Source organism: Rutidosis leptorrhynchoides, chromosome 1 (assembly GCF_046630445.1).
Source record: "Rutidosis leptorrhynchoides isolate AG116_Rl617_1_P2 chromosome 1, CSIRO_AGI_Rlap_v1, whole genome shotgun sequence".
NCBI classification, from domain to species: Eukaryota; Viridiplantae; Streptophyta; class Magnoliopsida; order Asterales; family Asteraceae; genus Rutidosis; species Rutidosis leptorrhynchoides.
The window spans coordinates 671,833,578-671,852,981 of record NC_092333.1 but is presented as its reverse complement, the minus strand read 5'-3'; the positions used below and the strand labels follow the sequence as shown (position 1 = coordinate 671,852,981).

Genomic DNA, 19,404 nt, shown 5'->3' with positions numbered 1-19,404 from the left:
GTCTTAGACTCACTAATGCAACCTAATTCCCTACAACCAATGCTCTGATACCAAATGTGATGCCCCGTACAAAACCATCGTGTGCTAATCATCAACAACAGGATCATTACAAGGTTAAGTACTATATGCTGTAATTATAGAAGTTGCATTCACGATAAAAAGGTGATGTCATAACCGACATCAAATGTTTTACATTTCAAAAGCATGCTTCACTAAGTAGAAGCAAATAAATAAGTGTACGTGACCCCAAAGGTCGTTACATAACATAGTTTCAAAAGTAAATAAGTTTGAATGCAAGATAAGTAGTCATGCGATAACAACTCTAAGCAGCGGGTTCTACAGCACGACAAGTAAGACAGCGGAAGCAACCTCAAGCACCTGAGAAATACATGCTTAAAAATGTCAACACAACGGTTGGTGAGCTATAATTTAAGTATAACAGTATGTAAGGTAGGCCACGAGATTTCAGTGCTACAAAGAGCGTTTCAAAACAGTATGATAAAGTATATGATAACCGTGGGCACTTGGTAACTAACTTAACGTTTAAAATACCCCCTGAAAGTACACTTGGCGAGTGCGTATGTTTACTAAGTATTAAACACTCGTTGACTGCTAGCGCGACTAGGCCGAGTGGGGATGTCAAACCCTATGGATCCATATCTAAGATTCGCGTTCACGGTTCATAAACCAATGATTAAACGTTACCGAGCTAAAGGGAATCTTTATGCCGTTGTATAACCCACACATATATAAGTTTAAGTACTCGTGCCTAGTATGTAAAACATAAAATCCGCATGTATTCTCAGTTCCCAAAATAAGTCAAAGTAAAAAGGGAATGCTATAACTCACAATGATATGTAGCGGTAAAGTAGTAGTCGGGAAAGGTGTGCAAGTAAATGGTCCGAAGTCCTCAAACTAAGTCAAATAGTACTAAGTCAGTAAATCGTCTTAATAGGTTTAAAAGTATGTATTTAAGGTCTTAAGGGTCATCATCAATCATCATTAAACAAAAGGCGTAAAGTAAGTTTCGTTTATGAAAGTAGTTTTCAATAAAGTCTGACTTCAGTCAGTCACCACGGCCTCTACCCTTACTGAATTAAGGTGAGACCAGTGGCCATGGCTCCGTCTATGAGTCCATTAAGTGTGGTAAAATTTACAGAAGCAAACTCGTCTTGGTTTGACCGTGGCGACGGTCTAAGTGCGAGTAGGTCAGAAATTTCTGCACAACGTTAAAGGACATAGTGACGATCGGAGGGCCATAAATCCTAAACCGTAACTCGGATTAAGACGAGTCCTATATGAAAAGTTATCTACACGAACTGAGCTATCTGAAAATCAAGGTTACAGTAGCCCAGGTGTACTGGTCTGTTACAGAAACCAGAAAAACAGAAACTGTACACAGAAAACAGAAAAGTAAATGGACATAGTGACGCTCGGAGGGCCGTAGACTCTAAACCGTAACTCGGATTAAGACGAGTCTTATATGAAAAGTTATCTACTCGAAAAGTTCTATCTAAAAATAAAGGTTAGAACAGCCCAGGTCTACTGGTCTGTTCCAGAAGCATCAGGTCAGTAGGTTTTGGACAGAACAGTGAGTTTTTAAGGGTTCCGGTGGTCTTGGTGCTTGATGTTCATCATGGCTCTCATCCTTGATGCATATAGCTTCAAGTGTACAACTCATTGATGTATCTACATCATCTTAACCAAGTCTTGACCATCATAACCCATGTGCAAGTCTAAGACATGAAGCACAACTCACTTAAGAGTTGTATGAAGTTTGATGAACCAAAGTTACATCAAAGTCTTAGATCTAACATATACATGAACTATAAACTTGAAAGTTAACTAACTAATCAAGATCATAAGTAGTAGAACATAGTTCTTAGTTTGATCTTGAAGATCCAAGACTCAAAAGTCTAGATCCAAAGTTACATTTAAAGAAAACTTGTTTGTGTGTTCTTGAACTTCCAAGGTTAACTTGATTTGTTCAAGAGATATGAGATCAAGACTAACTTGTAGTACTTGACCATATAAACTAACTACATGAAATTAAAGTGTATAAAATAAAGAAACAAGTTAATTAAACAAGTAATTAGTTCAAGGGTTGCTCATACTTTAAAGATTCAACCAAAGTTGATCTTTAAGTAAAGTAAACTTTAAGTTTACTTCCATGACTTACAAGCATGATTTCAACAACAATGAACTTATAATCTTTGAAACATTATATGTAGAACCTAAACTAGAGAGTTTAGTTCTTGATTGTTCTTGTTAAAACAAGATAAAGGATGAATCAAACTAGAAAGTTAGATTCTTGAAACATGTAAGTAAATAACAACAAGTAATTAACTAATCAAAGACTAGTAACAATAAACAAAAGATGATGATGATTATGTTCATGTAGAAATCAGTTTTTACCAACAAAAGAAAAGAAGAAAAGAAGTTGTTTCAAACACTTACAAGTATGAGAGAAAAGAGAAGAAAGTTTGAGGGAATTTGCAAGTAAAGTGTGTGTGTTTTTGAGAGAGCATACAAGTGAGAGTAATGAAGGAAAAATGAAATCAAAACACCACTAATATGACACCATGCATTCAGCAGAAAAAGAAGGGGGGGGGGGGATGGGTTGGTTCATTGGTTACTAGCTTGTAAAGATGACAAAAGTTGGATATTAAGGTGTTAGTGCATTGGGATGATGTGTAACAAGATTCCAAGTCTTCCTAAACTAACTAGTTGCATGTTAAATGGTATTTACAAGTTGCAAGAGTGGGCTAAAGGTTCATTAATAAATGTAGGGTGGGCTTATAAGCCCAAGCTCAAGAGTCCATTAGCTTAAAACAAGCCCAAGTTCCAATTATAACAAGTTAAGCCAAATAAAGCCCAAATTACTAACTAATAGCCTTAGTTAAATAAAATGATTAATAAATTTAATCATGAATGTAAATAATATCTAAAAATATTATTCGTGAAAGTTCCGGGTGTCACAAAGACGTTTCGGGCCCTTAAAAGTCAAGTACGGGCAATCATGGCAACATGTAAATGTAATAACGTACATTCGTTTAAACACGCGTATTAATAATAGTAATTATTAATAAATAAATGTTGGAAATTCCAGAGTCGTTACAAATCATATTATTTTACTCTTATCTATAGTTCCTATTAAAATGTTATAATGAAGATGTCATTATTAGCCTAATTTATTTGTTAAAAAAAATTAAAAAATAAAAGAAAAAAAAAATCTAAGCAGGGTGGGTGATGTCATTAATTTAAATAATTTTAAATTAAAATTAAAATCTTATTAATTTATTATTATTATTAAATCTTATTAATAATTATTTTAATTATTAAAATTAAATAAATTTGAATTATTTTAATTAATTGTTTTGAATTGAGTACGAGAAAGTATAAAAGCTAGATAGAATGAAACCAATTCTAAATTTATATTTTAATTTATACTAATAAAATAAAATGACAACCAATATTATCTCATGATTGGATGTGGATTGTTTAATATGCATTTTATGTGTTTGATGAAATGTTCAGCTGACGAGTTTCTTAGTCGGACTCTCTGGTTCCACGGGTCGTCAAACTAAATGACTTTAGCATTTACGTTCACTTAATACCTAAAATATATCATTAAACTGTTTCATTTAAACAAACTCGTGGTTCCACGGGTCATTTCAGTAGTTTTAATTAGAGGACAACTTTTTTAAATCAGTTATTCTGGAAGGACTGAAATTGCTTATTTGACAAACACACTATCCAGTGACTAGTTTTTAAGCATTATTTTTGCTTTAGGGTTTCGCTCCTCCGTTCAATCAATCCTCTGCTATGGCAAACCAGCTGTACGGATCAAACAGCTACGGTTACGCCGCAGCTTCCAACCCGGCAAGCATCTTCACATCTAGATCCGTTGTCGATCAGTACGTTCCGACGGACCCCGCGTACCTCAGTTCGTCAAGGTATTACGGTGCAGATCCGTTGTACAGTTACGCATCTATTGGCGCCGGTGGTTACTCTGCAGCTGGTGGTTCGACAGCGTGGTCTGGACCGCCCGGTGTTGAAGGTGATGCTAATGCGGCTTACGCCGGTTTGAAGCGGCCATCCGCTGAAGGTATAATCATTCAAATTGTTAGTCTACTATTTAAAATTAGGGATTCTAGAATTAACATATGTGGAGTTTGTGGATTGCTATTACTTTTACCTTAAGTGAAGGATGACAACTAATCAGATATGAGATCAGAGCCATTTTTAGCATTTATTAAGAATTTGAAAAATGAATTTGATAGTTCTTTGCTCAATAAGTTGTTGGCCATGGTTTATATCTTCTTTGCGAATATCTATTTAACTTCTACAGTTTAAATAACTATATAACTTTCATAACTTAGTAGGGGCTTCTATTTTTTTTTCCTAGCGTCAAGTTTTATACTTTGATAATTCAATTCGAAGTCTCGATCTCTGAAAGTTTGTTTTTTTATGTTACCTTTAATAGTTGAATTTGTCTGTCATCTTTATAGACAGTGATCACCAGTCTCTCATTAGCCGTGCACTGTCTTTCACGTATCATACACGTTAAATATATCTGGTTGTGCATTTCTTACATAATTTAATTAAGTTGGTACCCGTTTTTGTCGGATATGTGTAAGTGGGTTAATTTATTACGTAGTAATATTGATTATATAGGATCGTGTAATATTGCTATTACTATATTACGTAGTACTATATAGCAATGACTGATATATATAGGTTTAGAATGCCAATTTAGGTACCTATGTTCGATATCCAAAGGTGTAAATGAATACAACAAAGACTTAGTATATTATATATTAACTGCATAAGATTTATCATGCTTTTGTTAGTCTCATAAGAATTATCATGCTTTTGTTACTCGCTATTCTCTTGTTCCGCTGCTGTAGTTTGGAATAATATGGACATATTAGTAGAAGTAAAAGCTTGTTAAGACTTGAGTTTTGATGTGCAGTTACTATACCTTTTTATATACTAAGTATGAAATAACTTATTAAATATTATTGGTTTAGTCACAGGTCTGTATCAATTCTCGTATATATACTATGAGTGTACTGCACATCATTGCACCCTCAATGCACTTGAATCAATCTTTTTGTGTCATGCTGGTTGATCCTTGCCTCACATGGTAGAAGTGTCTAGAAGTTTTGTAGTGTCTATATTTATATTCAAACTCACAAAACATTTTTTTTTGTAATAGCATATAAAAGTAATCTTATTTACAATAGAACAACGGTGCAATAGATTTTCATGTGATCAACTGTATATTTATTAGTATCATCGAACTACATAATGTTATTCTTTCTTTATATGTATAACATACTCTACTTTGGTTTATCTAACGCGTTATTATTATATTAATATAGCTTACACATTATTTTGCTGATAACCAGAAATGCTGATACTTCTATACTTCTTTATTACAAATCTTATGTTATTTTCTATGTATATGAAAATTATCTTTTTAATAGCATAAATATTTATACTTAACGACGTATTTATGTACTATCTATCGTAGCATTATATCATCAGTCTCTTCTTGGTACACATAATACAATTGGGCAAAGTGAAGATTGGTATTCTACCGACCCGTTAACCAAGCGCCCTAGATTTGCGAGCAGTTTGCCTGTTTACCCGCAAAGGCCTGGAGAAAAGGACTGTGCTCATTACATGCTTACAAGAACCTGTAAATATGGAGATACCTGCAAGTTTGACCATCCTTTGTGGGTCCCTGAGGGTGGAATCCCTGATTGGAAAGAGGTGACCTTTTATTGCTGTTTTCACTATGTACACAGTTATATTTTATGAATATGAATACATTATGAATAACAGTATGAAGTATAATTATACGTTATGAATAACTGTATAAAGTATAATTATACATTATTATGAATAGCAGTATATACACAGTTATACATACATAATGAATATGAATACACTCCTTTAAAAGTACAACATATTTATAATTTGTCTGAGCACTTGTTACTTATCTTATACTTAGACGGTTATACCTGTTTACAGCGTACTATTTTACATATATGTCCATGTTTTAAGGCTGACACCTTACGGCCTGCAGATATTTTATTGAATTACTAATTATATAATTTAGAAATGTTGATTTTAAGCTGGGAGTTTGTAGTGTTGAGTTAGGATATTATGACTACAAGTTCCTTGTTAGTGATGCATATATAAGGTTTCTTGTATTTTGTTTATTGACCTTTTGTGTCGACCTATCGTCTCTCAAGTTCGATTTATAACAAGTTATTGTAGGCTTTTAGTTTATATACTGAAGCATCAAAACATCTGTGCAAAGCTAAACGATCTTGTTATATCATAGAGTATAGTTGTTGTATCTGTGTATAATTAATATAATTTGTAAGTATCCAAATGCTTGTTATTTATGCCTTTCTATGCTATATATAGAGTTACTTAGTCCTGTGCTTCCACCAATAACAAATTTTTTGAGATTAAACGGGAAATTTGTGAGATGTCTTGTTAACTTTATAAACTTGGACCTTAGTTGTTCATATCAGTACATAATCTATGCATCTCTTTTACTTTTTGTTTTATATCTAAATGTCATCAGTGAAGCTAGTGCATAGTTATTAGATAAGGTTTCTCTCATGTGATATATTTGAAAATAGAGTATCATCTGATTATACAGAACAATTTATAATCAGATGGAGCTAAATTAATGAAAAGTTCACATTCTATTCTATGTTTATCAAAACACGTGGGTGGGCTAGTTTCCATTTGATCCCAAAATCCCATTATAATGAATAACCTATGATTTTTCCATTCTACTCATCAGTCGAATCCTTTGAAATGTTTTTTATTTCAAATAGAACACACCTTTAGTTGTAAAAATCTCTGCTGTACTACTGTTATTTACTAATACAGTTTTTTGTATCTGCTGTTAAACTATGAAGGATGACACAAATACGGAATACCTTTACTTGTATTGTCTTTGTGTTATTTTTTCTTTTTATGGTCACAGTAATATATATGGTATCTATTTATGTTCTTTTTTTTTTTTTTTCATTTTTTTTTTTTGCATATCAGTAATCTTTAACTTTACTACCAGGTGCCAATCAGTGTTGCAAGTGAATCCCTTCCTGAGAGACCTGAAGCACCAGATTGCCCGGTATGGCTTTCTTGTAACCAGTTCTTGTTGATACTTTATGATCTTGCACGCATTAAGTGTTATGGTATAAATAAGCTGATATTATGATAATAGTTTATATTTCATTAAATAAGTCCTTGAACAGGGTAAAGTTTTATCTGTATTTGCATGCCCCAGTCATTTTAATTTGCAATGGTAGGCACATTTTTGGACTGCCAGAGGTCATATATGCTCTCCATTCAAAATCTTTTCTTTTCAATAATTTTGACATAAAAAATCTTCTTCATGAAAGTTCTCAAATGACAACTTAAAAACTAATCTTTTGTTTTTCTACTTATCGATATGATCTTTCTTATGAAATGCGAATAGTGTTTTGGTTCAATCCGGTTACTCTTTGATGCAGTATTACTTGAAGACTCAGACATGCAAGTTTGGTCCCAGGTGCAAATTCAATCATCCAAAAGATAAAGTTGCTTCATTGGTAGGTTTATTTGCACTGTGATATTTTGGTTTCATTCTTATTCATTCTCTTACTAATTACTGGCTTGTTGATGCACCTGCAGTCCGAAAATGCGTTACCAGATAGACCATCTGAGCCCCCATGTGTGGTATGAATTCTGTTAATATTAGTTATATCTTTCATCATGCATATAACATATCTAAAATCTCAATATGCAATCAGTTTTATATGAAGACTGGCAAATGCAAGTTTGGTGCAACTTGCAAATTTCATCACCCAAAGGACGTCTCAATACCAACTGCAGAGGTGGAAAAGGGTAATGGTGCACAGATCGTAGCAACTTCGGGTGGGGTGAATGGAAACTCGACGCCTTCTTTTACACCTGCAATGTTGCATAACTCAAAAGGCCTTCCAATTAGACCGGTATAACACTTGTATACGTATCATCATTTAAACGTGAGGCTTTTCAAAAATATGGTTTTTAGAGTTGCTAAATGCATCAATTTTCTTTGGTGCCATTCTTTGTTTATTGTCTAAAAACAGGGGGAGCCGGACTGCCCATTTTACTTAAAAACTTTCAGGTTAGTATATTGACTTATAGATTATGCGTCTCTCTAACATCATTACGGATTATAAACAATAATGATAAACAGATCATCATCTGTAAATTACATATTGAAGTTTTGCTTTCTATATTTCAGTTGCAAATATGGTCCCACATGTCGTTATAATCATCCAGAGAGATATGGTAGGTGTTGAGGAAATTTGTTTTAATACCTTTAATCCTTGTTGATTAGCCCACCAATTCTTAAAATTTCAGATTGAATTCTTGATGATTTGTTTATAACGTTTCATGCAGCAATGGATCCATCTAGCGTCATTGTATCTACTCCTGTTGTTCCTTTGAACATTGGTTATGCCAACCCAACTCACCCTGTACTGCAGACCACCGTTGACCCCCGAATTGCTCACCCAACGGTAATTAAGAAAAAAGTATTTGAAGCAAATTTTAGATATGTTTAGGCGGTTCTTTTTGTTATCTACTATCCCGTTCCTTTTTTTTATTTTTTATTTTTTTATTTTCTTGTTAACTGATTAATGATTTGTTTGTTGCAGCTGGCTTTGGGTCCAACTATCCACCCTCAAAGACCTGGTCAGCCGGAATGCGACGTGCGTATATATTTATATTCAAACATGCTATTAAACACACATACACCATCAATCAGAAAATCATATGTCGGTTTGTTCTTGTCTCCTGCTTATATATATTTTGTGTTTTGTTACAGTACTATATGAAATCTGGGGAGTGCATGTTTGGGGAGAGATGCAGATTTCATCACCCGCTTGACAGGTCATCACATGCACAGTCAGCAAAAGATGGGCAAGCAAACGGTGTCAAGCTCACTCTCGCTGGTCTTCCAAGGAGAGAGGTATACATTATCTTGCATCTTGTAGTATTAGTTTAACTTGTCCCCTTTTTGGTTAACCCTTTCTTGTTTGACCCATTAGTGAACTGTTTTGTACTGTGTATTTATACAGGGTGCTGTACACTGTCCATACTACATGAAAACCGGGGCTTGCAAGTATGGTGCAACATGCAAGTTTGACCACCCGCCTCCTGGGGAGGTAATTGCGGCTTCAACATCACAAGGAGCAGCCACGACCACCGGTGAGGAAGTGAAAGAGGGTTAAACGGAGAATGAAACCTAACAAGCATGGTATATTTGCTTTGGTACTACTCCGTCCTTAAGAATGTTTCTTTAGGAAATTTGATCTGGGATGTCGTTTGTTTTCGTTTAGAATTATGTAGTGTCATTTGTTGAACTAGTCAACACATCATATCAATACTGAATATGTTTTCGAAGTTTGTATGATTTGATATACTTTACCTGACATATGTATGTGTCTTGGTTGGTACCATAATCCATATATTCCTGAAAAATCATTAGTTTTTAATTTAATAAACCGTTCCAGAATTTAGTTTTTGAAAAATCGTTGGTTTTGCCCTTTTTGCATACCACCCCATTTTTTTTGGTTACAAATAGATTACTAGCCTACACAGGTGGCAGAATGCTACGAGTATATTTTTGTACAGTAGTGTTATGATATTTTTACAAAAAGTCCCATGTTTAAAAGGTCTCTTGACTCTTGTATTAGTTTGGGAGGTTTTCTACGGTAGCACCATGAATAGCGCAAAGCAACGTTCAATACACCGGCAACTCCCATCATATGAAATGGGTTCAATGTCTAGTAGTTATGAGGTCCTTAAGAAAAGAGGATAAATCGAAATATAGCCGCTACACTAAAACTTGGCGCAAAGAACCAACCAGACCTAGTGGATAAATCAGAAATACAGAAACAAAAACGACAATTGGACCAGAGAAGACGATTGCATTATAAGGTCGCAATTGAACAGATCGAGCAAGTTTGAATTAACATAACATAAAAACCTATTAGTCCGAAAGCATCGTAGAGAGCAACAAAAGTCCATAGACCAACTAATTGACACCACCGAGTAAAATCTCCTTGTGCTTCAAGACTCCATAGTAATCACACATCATTATTTAGTCCATACACACCAACTTACTATTATACCCTTACCTTTACTTATAATAATGTAAGTTTAACTTTTACATTAATATAGGGATAAAATTATAAGTTTATTATACAAAAGTGCGTTTGAATTAAAAATTGGTGTATGTGAATCACTCCCCGTTTGTTTGAATTCAATTCGTGAGATGGCCATCTTGATCATATATATCTTGACACCCTTATTTTCGTCTCTCATTTTCGAATGATTTTTCTATTCCATTTTTGTCCATTTTGTTATTCTCAAGTTCAATGAGAAAAGTATTATCTAGAATTTGTATTTGCTGTTAGACTAGCAATAGACGCTTCCCTCTTTTTAGTGACGTTCCTGGTGGGCCTATATTTTTACATAAGGTCCTATGTTTAGATTTTACGATTTGAATATCTAAGGGTAACTAGAGAAAGATTTTACAATTTGAATATTTAAGGGCACTTTTGTAGAAAACCCGATTACTGACCGATTAATCCCCGATTACTTGTTTTTATGTGTCGTCCGTTCCGATTATTCAACATTCGTTTAATTAATCGGTAACGTCGATTGATGGGTCAAAATTGAATTTGGTAATCAAAGTCGGTCAAAATCAAAGTTGGTTAACATTTTAACAAGAATTTAAACTAGAACATTAAAGTTTTTGAATAAAATGAACAATTTTAGACAATTTTTTTTTTGACAGCTGTTAGGATCACCCCCTGGGACTTAACCACCCACGCGTTCATCTCCTACACAGTTATACCCGCCCCCTAATTGCGTGCCCAAGAGGAAACCCGCACCAATCCCATACGGGACATGTACGTTAAACACCCCCCCCCCCCCCCAACGCAATGTGGGAAAGGTGCACATGGGTGGAACTTCATGACATGGATGAAATTGTGGGTTAATATGTAGCCAACGAGGCTCTAACTCCCGAGCTCTCCCAAAGGAGTCAGGTCACCAACCGCTAGACCACATTACAACTTCAACAATTTTAGACAATTATCTTATAGTTTATGTTTATGTTTATGTTTATGATTTTTTTTTATATTTACACATATCATTTTAAAATTTTCAAGTTTTAATGTTTAAATGTATAAAGCTAATTTTGCAACTTGTCTAAGGGTAACTAGAGAAATAACCGAAAACAATTAAAATAATACTCATTATCTTTGACTAACATAAACAGTAAAAATCTCTTAATTGACGTACTGTTTATATATTTTCTTCTTAATTCATATAACTTTCTTATTTCTTATTCTTAATACGGAGTATACAAATAAGGAAACAAAAACAAAATCCATCTATCTTCTATCTATCTATAATATAATATATAATATAATATAATAATAATAATAATAATAATAATAATAATAATAATAATAATAATAATATAATAATATAATAATAATAATAATAATAATAATAATAATAATAATAACATCTTATAAATCGTGAAAGTAAATCGTATGCGTCAATCTCTAATGACCCTTAAATCATTTTTGCTGATGTGGCATCCCTAATTACTTTGTTATCACCCCTAATTAGTCCTTAATACATTCTACGCTGGCTTTTTATACTCGAACGGCAAGAAACCGCAGGAAAAAACCCAAAATACTTCAATCTGCCTCTAACCTTAATTAGGATTTTAATCTCCAAAATTTACAAACTGACTCATCCTATTGATGCTGTCGATGGGCAAATCGATGCTTTTCATGCCCAAACAGCCGGAGGTTTGTGGTGATTTTAACCGATGTGGTGGTTTTAATCCATGATTCAATTGATTGGTTGCGTTCTATACTCGATGGATTCGTAATCGATGGTTTCGATGGCAAGAAAATCGAGGGTTTCCGGTTGTTTTAGCCGCTGCGGTGGTTTCCGGTGGATCTGACCGTTGGCTTGCGGCGGTATAAACAGGTGCGTTTAATTTATTAATATGGTATGTAATCTGTTTGTTAATTTCCATCAGGTCTGTAATTTGTTTTTTAATTTATAAATATTCCATAAAATTGATCTAGGGTTTTAATTTCTGTAGTGAGTGATTTAATTCTATATATACACAGATTAAACGGATGTGGGTACGTTCATGATTTACTGAAACTTCAATTCACGTAATTTGATTAACTGTTGCAACTACCATTAGCAATTCTCACAATATGTCTTTCAATTACAATTAAAACGATCGATTATGGGCTTAAATTTGACGTTTAGTAAGGTTTGTTTGATGAATAAAGATGTTTTGATTGAATAATAATTATATTTTTGCACTCCAAGTGTTCGCTTAAATGCTTGAATGAAAGACTTTATGCTTTGTTCATTAATAATAACGTATTGTTGATAAAATTTATGCTATATTTTGTTGATTGCATACATGTGTTTTAGTTTAGCTTATAGAAAGATTTTATGTTTATCTGGAGACGTCTATTTTGTCAGCACACTGATTTGATGAACAACTGAGTTGCTCTGGATGCATTTTCGATCATGCTCAGAAGCTCATTATATATGCTGTTTATTATGGTCAGGTCTTAACTCTTCAGGCTCCAAATTTGTCAAATGAGGATATAAGGCTAACATTGCTTGCTCCATCTTCACTTACTTCTTCTTCTGTGGTCTCATTAGCTTCTTCACTGATGAGCACGTCTGATGATCAGAGACAATGTGATTATCGTGACCACACGTCTATCTTCGATGTACATGTACTATTAAATTTGACAAAAATGATGTCATGGTCAACCCTACCCAATAGGACATGTACAATGAAATACCCTTTTAACCCAATGGGACCTCCACCTGAGTACCCGACACATCACCACCTCCAAAATTTTGTCCCTGAAAACTGGTATTTTTGACATTGTAACAGTCTAATGGAAGTATTTATGTGTTTGTCAAACACATAAATTATTACTGTATTTAAAGACAAATAAAATGGCTGAGAGTATGACCCAAACCAATAATATCGTTTTTTTGCACATTTTCGATATCTTCACTCATGCATATTTGTTTAATTTGGTTTAACCAGCACAAAGATGCTTACCCGCGACACATCAGAAAGCACTTTGGTATAGTGGTAAGTAGAGAAAAAGGTCCATCTCTGCAATCACTTCATGATCTCCCAGAAAGAGATGACATGGAGAAACAATATTTATATTGCTATACGTATATTGTTTCTGTTAGCCAGATCAGCTTATATTGCAGTATCGAATTTGGTAACTTGTAAGTTGGTAAAAGTATGTTGGGTTGACCTACCAGCAAATATACTGCTGATTAATATTCTCCATTTGCTTCATTTTGACAGACTATACAACGCAAAAATCAAGATATATCATTGTCGATCAAGTATTCAGGTTTCTATTTACGTGTACAGGCTGACTGTTGATACTATGATATGCAAACCGGTCTCCATCACACAGGTTGTTTCTTTGGCAAATTATGTTTTTAATCAGCAGCAAATATTGTATAGGGTTTATCATTGTTATAATCCCTCGAATCAAAGAGATTTAGAAATGTTTGAATAAAGGTATGCCAATTACATACACACCTGCTTCCAATTTTCAATTCGCTGATGCATTTTCAGGTTCAATTGTATAGGGTTTATCATTGTTATTACGATTTTGATTGCTAAATATGTCAATATGCTTATTACATTTTCCTGTGACTTGATTCCACTCATGATAAGATTATGCGGTCACTCACCCCGTGTCTTATTACAGGTTCAATTGATTCCACTCACTCCAGTGTCTTTAATTCACAGTATTTTTTATTGTTTTATCTCCGTTGTTATGATTTGATTTCCTTTTACGATTGATTTTAATTTGGGTTTTCATATAGGATAAAAGGAACTATTTTTTTGGCAATTTTGGATGATTTCTGGTGGGAACAGAGATTAGAGAAAGGGTTTGAGTTTGGTGTATGGTTTTGAAGGTGAAAATATAGAATTTGAGACTGCAAATTGAAGAAGGGGAAGCTTATGATTTACCAATTGATTCCTTTACTACCTATATGTTGCAAGTATTTGATATCTTTATGTATCATATCCCTATAATGTTTCAGATCAATTGCAACTCTAGCAATTGATTCCTTATGTACTCTATTTATATTTTTTTGAGTAATATTTACATCAGTTGCAACTCTTATATGATATGGTAAATGTTCGATAACTAATATGATACGGTAAACGTTCTTATATATGAATATATTTACTATTGGTTGGATATTTACTAATTGTTACACGTTTATATTATTCGTCTTTAATTACTATTGGCTGGATATACCACCCAGATGATTTTGAAGCTTCTTTGCAGTTTCTCTGTGGTTTTGATACATATATCACCCAGTAAGTAAATGAAATTTAAGGTATTTTTTACACTTTCAGCATGTTCATTTTAGAATTCTGGACTACAAAGTAAATGAGTTATAGTATCAACATGAATTGACCTATACTACTTTCACTTTTAGCCAACTATACAGGGTTGTTAAGAGATTAGTAGATTACATAGTAAGTCGGTCAGATGGACTGCATAACGGGTCACAATATGTAGTTGTTATTCTGGTTGAGTGGGTTGGGCCAGGTTGGATTGACCCTAGATTTTTTTTTCTGCCCAGATTCACATTTAATTATAATTTACTCATTTGGCTAAATGAGTCCAAACTTTGTGTACATAGGCTACCAATTACTATTGTATGTTATTGAATGTCTTAATTATCCATATGTGGTACATAGCTTAACAATTACTATTGTACGTAGGCATCAACGTTGATTCTTGCAAGTAATTTGTTTTATTCAAATTTACATAGGCTACCAACTATTATTGAGCATAGGCTACAACCTTGAGCGCATATAGTGTAAAGCAACTAACTATAGGGTGTTTAGAGCGTGTATGGTATGGTTTACGATCCAAGAGTTACAACGCACGGGCTCTTATATCAGGTCCTATTTATTTTCGTGAATCTATGTGTTATGTCTAAAACAAAGTTTAAGTTATCCAACTCTTGGTGATGTGTTTTGTTTAAAAAAGAAAAAAAAAAATACTTAACTAATTCACCAACAAAAGTACTCGTGACACTTTCCGTATAATATCGTTAATTGATATATCATTTTCAGATTCAAGATTGTTTGCGGAAGAGTCCCCGTGCAACGCACGGGCTCTTAAATCTAGTAAATAATATAACACTAACATGAAAGGACAATTTAGTAAACTGTATAACATTTTATATTTTATAATAGAATATAAAAAAAATGCAAATTTTAACAACATGTTAATCATCCTATCCAGTGGCGAATCCAGAATTAAAACTAAATGGGATCCTGAAATTTTTTTCACAACTAATTATTTTTTACGGGTACTTTAACAGTTGTTTACCTCTAAATAACTACATATTCTAAAAATATACGGTGCCCTGTAATCAAATTTAGTGGTGTCCTGTACGATTTGAAGAGTACTTCGTAAAAAACTTTTTAAAACTAGTGGGGTCATAGGACCCCACTGCTCAATGCCTAGCCTAGCCATTGATCATATCCACTACAAGAAAAGCGACCATTCTCGACAACATACGTCGTCGGATCGTCGGCATTAATACCGGGGATTATAGCCAAAATGCCCATTCCCAGCAAGTTTCTTGCGCTAGAGCCCAAAAAAAAAAATGCCAGGTTGCCCTCGCAAGACGCAAGGTGCCTTGCGAGTTGCCCTCGTGTGATGACCCGAAAAATTTCGACTAATTTAAACTAATTCTCTATACGATTTATTATTTTGGCACGTTAAACAAAATCTGTTAGATTGAGTCTCAAAATTTTAGAACTGTTTCATATATACAATTACCTTTGACTACTCTCAACGATTCATGAACAATTATATGTATGTATATATATATATGTACAAGTAAAAACGACTTTCCTACAGTAAAACCCTAGTTGCTACAGTAAAAATTACTTTGCTACAGTAAAACACTATTTGCTACAGTAAAACACTATTTGCTACAGTGAAACCGTATTTTGCTACAGTACTACAGTGAAAACGACTTTGCTACAGTGATTTGCTACAGTAAACACTATTTGCTACGGTAAACACTATTTGCTACAGTGAAACCAGAAATTCCGCAGTGGAAATGGGAAAGAATAACTATGGATTTCATTACGAAATTGCCAAGGACTGCAAGTAGTCATGATACTATTTGGGTGATAGTTGATCGTCTAACTAAATCAGCTCACTTTCTACCAATAAAGGAGACAGATAGTATGGAGAAATTAGCACGCCTATATTTGAAGGAAGTAGTTTTCAGGCATGGTGTACCCATCTCTATCATATCTGATCGCGACACCCGATTCACATCACGTTTCTGGCAGTCATTACAAAAAGCATTGGGAACTCGATTAGATATGAGCACCGCTTATCACCCACAGACAGATGGTCAAAGTGAAAGAACAATACAAACATTGGAAGACATGTTACGGGCATGCGTGATTGACTTTGGAACCAGTTGGGATCGACACTTACCGTTGGCAGAATTTTCATACAATAACAGCTATCATACGAGCATCAACGCAGCGCCATTTGAAGCACTTTACGGTAGAAAGTGCAGATCTCCTATCTGTTGGAGTGAAGTAGGAGAAAGACAACTTACTGGACCAGAAATTATTCATGAAACCACCGAAAAGATCATTCAAATACAACAGCGATTGAAAACGGCCATGAGTCGCCAAAAGAGTTATGCTGATGTAAGAAGAAAACCGCTAGAATTTCAAGTGGCCGACAAAGTCATGTTGAAAGTGTCACCCTGGAAAGGCGTTGTACGATTCGGTAAACGAGGAAAGCTAAGTCCTAGGTACGTAGGACCCTTTGAAATCACCGAAAGAATTGAAACAGTTGCTTATCGATTAAAGCTACCGCAAGAACTTAGTAGTGTTCACAACACATTTCACGTGTCAAATTTGAAGAAATGTTTAACTGAAGAGGATGTCGTAATTCCTCTTGACGAAATACGAATCAATGATAAACTCCATTTTATCGAAGAACCTGTTGAAATCATGGACCGTGAGGTCAAACAATTAAAACAAAGCAAAATACCGATAGTTAGAGTTCATTGGAACGCAAGACGAGGACCCGAGTTCACTTGGGAACGTGAAGATCAAATTAAGCAAAAGTATCCACATTTGTTCACTGATATCGCTCATGAAACAGGTACTACTCAAAATTTCGGGACGAAATTTTCTTTAACGGGGAGGTACTGTGATGACCCGAAAAATTTCGACTAATTTAAACTAATTCTCTATACGATTTATTATTTTGGCACGTTAAACAAAATCTGTTAGATTGAGTCTCAAAATTTTAGAACTGTTTCATATATACAATTACCTTTGACTACTCTCAACGATTCATGAACAATTATATGTATGTATATATATATATGTACAAGTAAAAACGACTTTCCTACAGTAAAACCCTAGTTGCTACAGTAAAAATTACTTTGCTACAGTAAAACACTATTTGCTACAGTAAAACACTATTTGCTACAGTGAAACCGTATTTTGCTACAGTACTACAGTGAAAACGACTTTGCTACAGTGATTTGCTACAGTAAACACTATTTGCTACAGTGAAACACTATTTGCTACAGTAAACACTATTTTCTACAGTAAACACTATTTGATGTCGACGAACTTGCAAACAAAAATGGAAAAGGCGGCCATGCGATCGCATGGCAAAAACACTGAAAACTCATGCGATCGCATGAGCTACAGTAAATCGAAAAGTAATATAAATACGCAGTTTGTTCGACGAAATTTTTTCACATCTATCTCTCAATATTTAAATTTATATTATAATTTTAATTTTAAATTTAAGTTTAATAATAATAAGGTATATACGAGGGTGTTTTTAATTCGGGTTTCAAACCGCTTTAAGCTAAGGAAATATTGGGTATTATTCGGGGTATTGTTCTTGAATCCAAGGCCAACCATACAGTCGTCTACCATCATTACGTCTACGCAATTTGCCTACAATATTGAATCGCAATATTGAACTGTGAGTTATAGTCTCCCTTTTTAAATACTTTAAATATTTTGGGCTGAGAATACATGCAATTTATTTTAAACGTGATAAGACACAAGTACATACTAAATTCTACACTGAGTTAAACCGGAAATCCCTTAGCTTTGGTAACTAGTAGCTGCCAGTACATAGGATATGGACTGGTGGGCGCGAATAATTGCATATGGATCCATAGGGCTTGACATCCCCGTCCGAGCTAGAGCGCTAGCCTTTTAACGGACGTATGTTATTTGAGTTTAAGACACGTTGGTTTGCGTGTATTAAAACGAATGGGGTAATTATCACTATAGCGTTAAGTTTAGTTACCAGGGTGCTCTGTTACGTAGAATCTATTGATAAACTTTTGATGAAATCTTGTGGTCTATCTTTATACATGTTTATGACTCGAGCAATTAAACCTATAACTCACCAACATTCGTGTTGACTTTTTAGCATGTTTTATTCTCAGGTCCTTAGAATGCTTCCGCTGTGATGTGCTTGTTGCCTGCATGGAGTCTCTCATGCTTTGTACAAAGTTTATTGCATTCAAAATAAAACTGCGTTGTGTAATAAATAATTGGACTGTGATGTCAACCTGTAAATTAAATACTTATGTATTTCGGGGTTTTTCTTATACCTAAGCACTCGCCCACATGTTTATAACTTTCTATGTTTAGAAAGTCACTTATTTTAATGAATGCAATATTTTATCAAAACGTATCATATAGAGGTCAAAACCTCACTGTGGAATCAATGATTAACGTGCCGCGTCAATAGCGATTTTGACGGGTCGTTACACCTCGCAAGGCGAAAGCTTGCGTCCTTGCGTCTTGCGAGCTTGCGACCTTATCTGATCAGATGTTGGATTTTCAGATAAGATTCAGTAAGATTTATTAGATTTTTGTCGGATAAGATTTTACTCTATTTATAGTATGACCCTGGAACTTTGATTTCACAGTCTCATAAAAATTTCATCCTTGTGCAATTCATTGATTAAAGGCACTTTAAGGTACTAATTTAAGCATTTTTCTTCACTAATTATAGTATTTATTATTTGTTTGTATGATGATTATTTTTAATTAGTTTGTTATTTACAGTTAATCTCAGTTAATATCCATGGACAGAAGAGCTAGAGCTTCACACCGACCATCACAAGGAGAGTCATCACAACAAGTTGCTGAAAGACGACGACTATTAGCCGACCGTCCCATTCTTC

At 34.2% G+C, this 19,404-nt stretch overlaps 2 protein-coding genes across 5 annotated transcripts; both read left to right on the top strand.

Annotated features, from left to right (window-relative positions):
- The first annotated feature begins 3,805 nt into the window (after positions 1 to 3,805).
- On the top strand, positions 3,806 to 9,499 carry LOC139885935 (zinc finger CCCH domain-containing protein 37). The gene is made up of 12 exons (XM_071869683.1): positions 3,806 to 4,108; positions 5,540 to 5,781; positions 7,106 to 7,165; positions 7,548 to 7,625; positions 7,708 to 7,752; positions 7,827 to 8,027; positions 8,148 to 8,185; positions 8,306 to 8,352; positions 8,464 to 8,582; positions 8,721 to 8,774; positions 8,891 to 9,034; positions 9,144 to 9,499. The coding sequence occupies exons 1-12, from the start codon at positions 3,826 to 3,828 to the stop codon at positions 9,294 to 9,296; spliced, it is 1,464 nt and encodes a 487-aa protein (XP_071725784.1). The 5' UTR covers positions 3,806 to 3,825; the 3' UTR covers positions 9,297 to 9,499.
- A 2,261-nt stretch (positions 9,500 to 11,760) lies between these two features.
- Positions 11,761 to 14,286, top strand: LOC139885934 (uncharacterized). 4 transcript variants are annotated; one of them, XR_011772171.1, is made up of 4 exons: positions 11,761 to 12,081; positions 12,687 to 12,822; positions 13,184 to 13,377; positions 13,460 to 14,286. XR_011772171.1 is itself a non-coding variant. In XM_071869682.1 (4 exons), exons 2-4 carry the CDS (start codon positions 12,795 to 12,797, stop codon positions 13,677 to 13,679), a joined length of 474 nt encoding a protein of 157 aa, XP_071725783.1. In that variant the 5' UTR covers positions 11,761 to 12,081; positions 12,687 to 12,794; the 3' UTR covers positions 13,680 to 14,286. The 4 variants fall into 4 exon arrangements, 2 of the variants coding, with proteins under 2 accessions (XP_071725783.1, XP_071725782.1); XM_071869682.1 differs by having other exon boundaries at positions 12,687 to 12,854; XM_071869681.1 differs by having other exon boundaries at positions 12,687 to 12,860.
- Positions 14,287 to 19,404: the final 5,118 nt, after the last annotated feature.

What these genes read in the sequence shown, in the direction of transcription:
- LOC139885935 (XM_071869683.1), top strand. Translation starts at nt 3,826, where the DNA reads ATGGCAAACCAGCTGTACGGATCAAACAGCTACGGTTACGCCGCAGCT. An exon ending in CTGAAGCACCAGATTGCCCG is followed by an intron (nt 7,166 to 7,547) that starts GTATGGCTTTCT and finishes TCTTTGATGCAG; the next exon opens with TATTACTTGAAGACTCAGAC. An exon ending in TAATCATCCAGAGAGATATG is followed by an intron (nt 8,353 to 8,463) that starts GTAGGTGTTGAG and finishes CGTTTCATGCAG; the next exon opens with CAATGGATCCATCTAGCGTC.
- LOC139885934 (XM_071869681.1), top strand. Translation starts at nt 12,795, where the DNA reads ATGAGCACGTCTGATGATCAGAGACAATGTGATTATCGTGACCACACG. An exon ending in CGTCTATCTTCGATGTACAT is followed by an intron (nt 12,861 to 13,183) that starts GTACTATTAAAT and finishes TGGTTTAACCAG; the next exon opens with CACAAAGATGCTTACCCGCG. An exon ending in AGTATCGAATTTGGTAACTT is followed by an intron (nt 13,378 to 13,459) that starts GTAAGTTGGTAA and finishes TCATTTTGACAG; the next exon opens with ACTATACAACGCAAAAATCA.